This window comes from Danio rerio, chromosome 23 (genome assembly GCF_052040795.2).
Source record: "Danio rerio strain M-AB ecotype USA chromosome 23, GRCz13ab, whole genome shotgun sequence".
Classification (NCBI taxonomy): domain Eukaryota; kingdom Metazoa; phylum Chordata; class Actinopteri; order Cypriniformes; family Danionidae; genus Danio; species Danio rerio.
The window spans coordinates 29147717-29155000 of NC_141043.1; the positions used below are offsets into that span (position 1 = coordinate 29147717).

Below are 7284 nucleotides of genomic sequence, written 5' to 3' on the forward strand. Positions count from 1 at the left end.
ACTCAAAAATGAATAAGAATGTACAATTTAATATAAATGAATTAGCCATGAAATAATAAAAAAAAATTTTACCCTTCAAATGTTTAATAAAGAAACGTTTTTGCCAATAATTTCCTGTTACTGCTAAAAGCCCAGTACATGCTGAAGCTTGTATTTTGTCTAAATAAATGAACAAATTTTAAATACAAGTAAATTGTCAACTTCAATGTTTCAAAAAACTTTTGTGAAAATAAATTGTCAAAAAATGGGTTGCCGAAATAATGGTCGCCATATTTATTGATATAAAGATGAAACAACATACTTATTCTGACTTGTTCTTTTTAAACTATATAAAAGAATAAGTAATCATACAACTTTTTATTCATTCAATTATTCATTTTGTGACTTTATTAATCTGGGATCACCAAAGAGGAAAGAGCTGCCAACATCTCCAGCCTATGTTTTATGTGGTGGATTCCCTTCTAGCTGCAACCCATCACTGGGAAACATCCATACACGCCCATTCACACTCACACACTACTGACAATTTAGCTTACCCAATTCATCTATACCACAAGCTTTTGGAGTTGTGGGGGAAACAAGAGCACTCGGAGGAAACCCATGCTGCCCATACAACATTTTATTACATTTGAAATCATTTAAAAACTTTAATTAATAAATTGCAAACCCCCCCCCCACACACACACACACAAAACTAAGCAGATCAGCGCAAATTAATTCTGATTTTATATTTATTTCACATTTTGCCATGTTATACTTTGTCACTCTCCTTTAAACCACTAGGTTTACCCTTTTCCATTAAAATGTTTTAATCATTCATCAAGTTATTCATTTATTTTTCTTCGGCGTCGCTTTATTTAATCATGTACAAAAATTGCTAGAGCACCTTATTTCTTTTATACATTTTGATAGGGACAGTTCAGAACAAGTGTGTTGTTATATGACTCCACATTTTGTGACGTTGTAAACCAGTGGTCACCAAACTTGTTCCTGGAGGGCCGGTGTCCTGCAGATTTTAGCTCCAACCCTAATCAAACACACCTGAACAAGCTAATCAAGGTCTTTCTAGGTATACTTGAATCATCCATGCAGGTGTGTTGAGGCAAGTTTGAGGTAAACCCTGCAGGGACACCAGAACTCCAGGACGGAGATTGGTGACCCCTGTTGTAAACTGTAACTTATACTGCACTTGAGAGTTTTAAAGTTTAAATATGAGAAAAGAAAGCTGTATTTTCGTTGTGCCTCATACTCTTGGGACTCTTTGTGGATTTGCAGTGCGGGCTGTGGAAGAACAGGTGCATTGTGCGCCATTGACTACACCTGGAATCTACTGAAGAGACAGGTAAAAATTCAAAGCATCTTCATTAGACTGGCATAAAAATAAAGAGGACACAAAAGAGCACAAACATTTCTGACAAAAGATGTTCAGATGTTAATCTATATCTTGACAAAGTTTTGATCTTATTTGTTCTCCATTAGATAATACCAGAGGATTTTAGCATTTTTGAGCTGGTAAAGGGCATGCGCACACAAAGGCCCTCAGTGGTTCAGACTAAGGTAACCAAGTTTCTCTTTAAATTACTGACGTCAATTTAAACTCCATTTGGCCTAATGATGATTCCTTTTTTCCTCAAAGGAACAATATGAACTAGTTTACAGAACAATTAAGTTGCTGTTCGAAAGATATCTGGCAGCACTTGAAGCACCAAGTAACAAGGTTAGATGAGAACAAACTAAATACAACAATGATGCCAAATATTACATTTCCCACACATCACAGTCGATGAAAAAATAATGTTATCATTCATCAGGTGCCAGATTCCTCCTCTCCTGCCATGTTAAGCAGTGGAAGTGAACTCTCAGATATCAGCGATTTCAGCGATCAGGAACAAACTGAGCACAGGTTTGAGGAGATTTCTCCTTTTAATACTATTTTATTCAGGTTTTTAAAAAGTAGCTTAACTACAAATGAACATACATTCACCATTTATTCATCTTCATCCTCTTCTTGTTTCTTTTTTCTTTATTTAAAATCTTCTTTTAAAAATTGCTTTTGTCTCCAAAATGAAATTTAAAGGTGGCCAATGTTTTGGACTGCACTGACTTTTAGAGGGCCGGTGTCTTTAGCTCTAACTTTCTTCAACACACCTGCCTGGAGGTTTCTAGTATACCTAAAAAGAGCTTGATTGGCTTATTCATTCACTAATTCATTTTCTTTTCGACTTAGTCCCTTTATTAATCCAGGGTCGCCACAGCAGAAAGAACCGCCAACTTATCCAGAACATGTTTTATGCAGCAGATACCCTTCCAGCTGCAACCCATCTCTGGGAAACACCCATACACATTCACACTTATACACAAAGGATACCTATACCGCATGTCTTTGGACTGTGGGGGAAACCGGAGCACCCGGAAGAAACCCACACGAACGCAGGGAGAACATGCAAACTCCACACAGAAATGCCAACTGACCCAGCCAAGGCTCGAACCAGCAACCTTATTGTTCTGAGGCGACAGCACTACCTACTGCACCACTGCGTCACCGATTGGCTGGCTCATCTGTGTTTAATGGGGGTTGGAACTAAAATATGCAGAACACCAGCCCTCCAAAACCGAGTTTGGACACTCCTGGTATAAAGTAATATCTATCAGATTTTTTTTAAAACGTAATGCCAGTTTACCATTTATTGACTGTGACTCACTCTCCTGTCCCTGTGTTGAGAGAAATCAGGAGTTTGTTGTATACGATGTGTAAACATAAGATTTAGTTCTAGATTGTGAACGTATTTACTCTCTCACTTGCTCAAACACAGATTCTGTATCCTTTACCCTGAGGTTTATTTATGTCACATTTCACTTTCTATTAAAAAGAAACAAGCAAGCCCAGCATGGATGAAAAAAGTAACCATTACTTTCCTTTAAAAGTAACTAAGTACCATATTAAATTACTTTTTAAATATATTTATTGTGATATTTCCTATTTAAAAGTAATCTTTATGAATGATTGCTTTCAAAAAGTTTTCTCTACATGCTTGCCCATGTGCCATTGGTCACAACTAACATTAATGACTGGCACATTGTTGTCTCAATGTTGCTCAAGCAGACAGATCACAGTTTTTACACTTTTCAGAGAAATTAGCTTAATAATCTACTTGAATTCACACTTCATGCTGTAATTTGTTTGATATAGATATAATAAAACTAGCTCGATCTCATGAGGAATCATAACTATTTGAAGTATTTTCAGACAAGGGGTTCATTTGTATGAACTCATACGACTTAAGTATGAAAACGTACAATTTTTTAAAAGGAGGCATGTTTCCAAACCCCACTTAAAAACAAAGAACGTACAATTTAATATGAAATGATTAGCCATGAAATAAAAAAGTTATGAACTGCCACTAAACTGCATCGATTAAAACAATAAACAAACACTTGAAAACCTTCCACAATATGTTAGATGATGTGACAAATCAAACACAGCAGACGTGGGCTTTAAAAGACTTTATGCTAGAGGAAGAAAGTTTTCACAATAATAAAAAAAACATTATTGTTATGTAAAAACCATTTAGATTTTTCTTTGGAGTTTCCTTGTTTTCCAGAGTCAAGGTTTTTAAATAAAATCTGTAGTCCAAAAATAAAGCTATCAGAGGGTTCTTTATAAGACAAAATTTAAATATCGATGTAATTTATTTGTGCACAGTCCATATCATAAAAAAACGAATTCAAAGCAAGCGTCATTTGAAACTGTGTGTGAACATGCTTTTGTTGATGTTGTTCCTTTAGGAATGATGAGATCCGAGTGGATGAATACAATCATGTTATGCAAAACAGCGCTTCTTGGCAACAGCCTCATTCACAAACATTCAGTCCAGAGGTCATGTCCAACAAACTCACTCCTGCAGACCTGCACAATGCAAGATGTGAATGGGTCCAGATCACAGACCAGAGCTCATCTATAGCACCAGTTCTTCAAACTGACTTTACGACTTGTGGATCTCAAAAACCCGAGGCGTCCACCAGCCTAAGCACAACTTCAACACAAGTTTCATGTTCAAATTATCTGGAATGGGTAGAAAACCAAGAAGCTAGTCCTGTTGTCAAAGATCACAACACTGTTATTCCCAGCACCCTCTGCCTAACTGTGGAAGATCCTTATTTTGGGCCCGAGTCTCCACCAGGTAGCAACAATCCCAGTGTTTTGAACTGTACGGCTCATGAAATCTGGACAGAGAAACCCTGTTTTACAATACCTAGTTTAGCTCTAAATAACCAGGCGTTGGAGATGCCAAAGCATGACTCCAATAACAAAGGTATGAACATTAGAGGCTGAACTGTCAATTGATTTACTCAACATGATTTAAGATAGACAATTTAAAGATTTATAATTTGTTTTAAGGTGGAAATACACTCTCATCTGATGAAGAAAGCCCTCCTCCTTTACCAGAACGAACTCCAGAGTCTTTTATAATGGCAGATGAAACTAGTGGTCAGTCCAATAATGGTCAGTTATATTATTCTAAAAAACAAACACTATTTCAGTACAAATTGTTACATATAATCATTGATGTTTTTTTTTTTTAAAGAGAACACAAAAATCATTAAAAAATGGGGAAAAAAACCTAAAAAATAACTTGTGGAAAAGAAAAATTGAAACAGGAGTAGGCATGGGCCGGTATAAGATTCTGACGGCATTATAACCTTAGATAAAAATATAACGGTTTCACAGTATCATGGTAAAGCGATTACTGCTCTAAAACATGTTATTTTAAAATGTTTAGGTAGAAAACAAAACATGTTTACCCCTTTGAAAACAATATATTTTATTTTTTGAAAGATTTTAAATATTTTGGGGCAGTAAACATGTCAGGCTAAATAAAGAAAATGAATTATTGACCTCTGCTGTCTTTATTAGTTTCAAAAACACTGATTTCTTTACAATTTAAAATGACATATTTGGATATATTTTCTGCTAAAGATACTGTTGTCCTTAAAAACAAATAAAAATATGAATAAAAAATCTTATAATCTTATAAAAAAAATATAATCTTACCTTTATAACGGTATTACAGAAAATTTTGGCGGTTTTAAGACTTATTCAAACCGCGGTATACCTTGAAACCTGTTATCATCCCATGCCTAAACAGGAGTAATAGAAGTGTACAGAAAATTACGACCAACTGAATGCAGTTATTCAACAATTACAATTAGATGAATAAGTTCTTCGCAGAAGCAGAAATCAGCCACCGCCTTTACCAGTGCGGGGTTAACTGACATGCAGGGAAAGTAATTGAAAAAAATCATCCTGGAAAAAAAAGATCAATTATAGGTTCTGAATGTCATTTTCGATTACTTTTCAATTAATCTCCCAGCCCTGTGTAGAACAATATTTTAAACTATATTAATTTTAATTATTCCACTTTATTTCAGTATCTGCCCATGCCAATATATAGAGTGCTGCATTTTTTGTTTTGAAATTAAAGCGCATTGATTTTAGTTTTGTTTTAGTAAGCAGTTTTATTAGTTTTTTACTTACTTGCATTTAATTTCATGCTTTTTTAGTCTCTTGTATTAACTTTTTCCTGATTATTTTTAAACATTTAAAACAATGTATCATCTAATTTCTAGAAAAGAGTGAAACCAGTGAGCTGCTAACTCTGGTGATCCCAACCAGCACCAGTTCTGAGAGTGTCAACAGAGGTGAGCAATAATGCAAAATCCAACATTTGTCTCTATAGAGGAAGATATGTGTGGTGGTCTTTAATGTACAGCACGTAATTGTTCCTGTTTTCTCTAAAAAGACAACCCACCTTCACCTGTACCCCCTTTGCCAGAAAGAACTCCGGAGTCTTTTGAAATGGCGATGGATGCGGGTATGACTGAGCATGGATAAACCATCATATTTATTCTGGTTACTTCTTTACAACTTATCTAATTTTCATTTAATTTTCAACAGACTTGGTACAGAATGTGACCCAGGAAAAACCCCAGGAGGTTGTAATGAGAGTTGGGAAATCATTAGAATGGTCCGGGCAAACAAATGAAGGTCAGACAGACATGAAACGATCGTGGTCCAGGAGCAAGGTGAGTGAATGAGTGATACATGTACAGAACCATAACAATCAATCTGAAAAAATGTAGATGTTTTGCTAAGTGTAACAAATATAATATTAATTAGAATACATAATAGGCTTGTTTTTTTGTTTTTTTTCAGAGCTTAAAACTTAGGATGTCACTTCCTGGTAAGTCAGTCAAATTTATATATATATATATATATATATATATATATATATATATATATATATATATATATAACTTTTTAAGATATTGTATAAATTTACCAACTTCTTTTTTTGTAGCATCATCTACTCCACTCAGCCCTATTACGATCACAAGTCACAGTCCTCCTCCTCTACTGTATAAGCATACACAAGGTAAGCCTCCCTTACAGTTCAACAACAAAAATACTGCTGACTCATTTTAACTTGTAATATACCTGGGAAGTGTTTTAAACAGTGTTTGGTGACATTACCTGCAGAAACATGCAATATTGATTCAAACTAAACCAATACAACGGTACAAGACACCGCGGTAAAGTTAGTTTTACTTTCGACATTCATTAGACATTCGATTTTCAAATCAATTAAACTCTTTGTTCCTGTTATACTTTGGGCCAAAAATAGGTCAGATAGGCATAAATATGTGCCCTTTATGTTGCACAAGGCTTAATTTCTCGATTAAAAAAAAATAAAAAATTACCATAAAAATGAATTAAACAATTCAACCATATGGAATTATACAATAAAACTAGTACCAGAATATTCAGAAAAACATCCTGCATATTGCACAAGACTCGGTTTTTTGAATTAGCACTCTATTTATTTTATAATATTTTTTAAATATCTTTTAATGTAAAAATTGCAAAATTCAATTAAACTCTGACACCATTTGAAATAAAATATTCAAATCAACTGTACAATTGTCTAAATATTATTCTCTATGATGCACAAGCTTTGTTTTTTTAAATATACTGAAAATATGGATTCAATACTGTATATAAAATCAACAAAGGCATAACTGTAAAAAACAAAGCTTGTGCATCATTCAGAATAATATTTAGACAATTGTACAGTTAATTTGAATATTTTATCTCAAATGGTGTGAGAGTTTAATTCATTAAGAGATTTACTGTATATTCGATATACATAAAATATGGATTTATTACTGTATATAAAATCAATAAAGGCATAACTGTAAAAAAGCAAAGCTTGTGCATCATTCAGA

The 7284-nt window shown here is 34.1% G+C and overlaps 2 protein-coding genes across 8 annotated transcripts in view; one reads left to right on the forward strand and one right to left on the reverse strand.

The window, feature by feature from the left end:
• The window catches only part of LOC137489130 (transmembrane domain-containing protein TMIGD3), a 37676-nt gene that overhangs the window by 29441 nt on the left and 951 nt on the right, over window positions 1-7284 (reverse strand). The gene's annotated exons all lie outside the window — the stretch shown is intronic.
• Window positions 1-7284, forward strand: part of ptpn22 (protein tyrosine phosphatase non-receptor type 22) — a 38621-nt gene that overhangs the window by 17086 nt on the left and 14251 nt on the right. The window contains 11 exon segments of the mRNA NM_001099420.2: window positions 1276-1342; window positions 1480-1557; window positions 1637-1717; window positions 1812-1903; window positions 3787-4313; window positions 4400-4504; window positions 5629-5700; window positions 5802-5873; window positions 5957-6084; window positions 6215-6242; window positions 6360-6434. Coding sequence (NP_001092890.2) covers window positions 1276-1342; window positions 1480-1557; window positions 1637-1717; window positions 1812-1903; window positions 3787-4313; window positions 4400-4504; window positions 5629-5700; window positions 5802-5873; window positions 5957-6084; window positions 6215-6242; window positions 6360-6434 — 1325 coding nt within the window.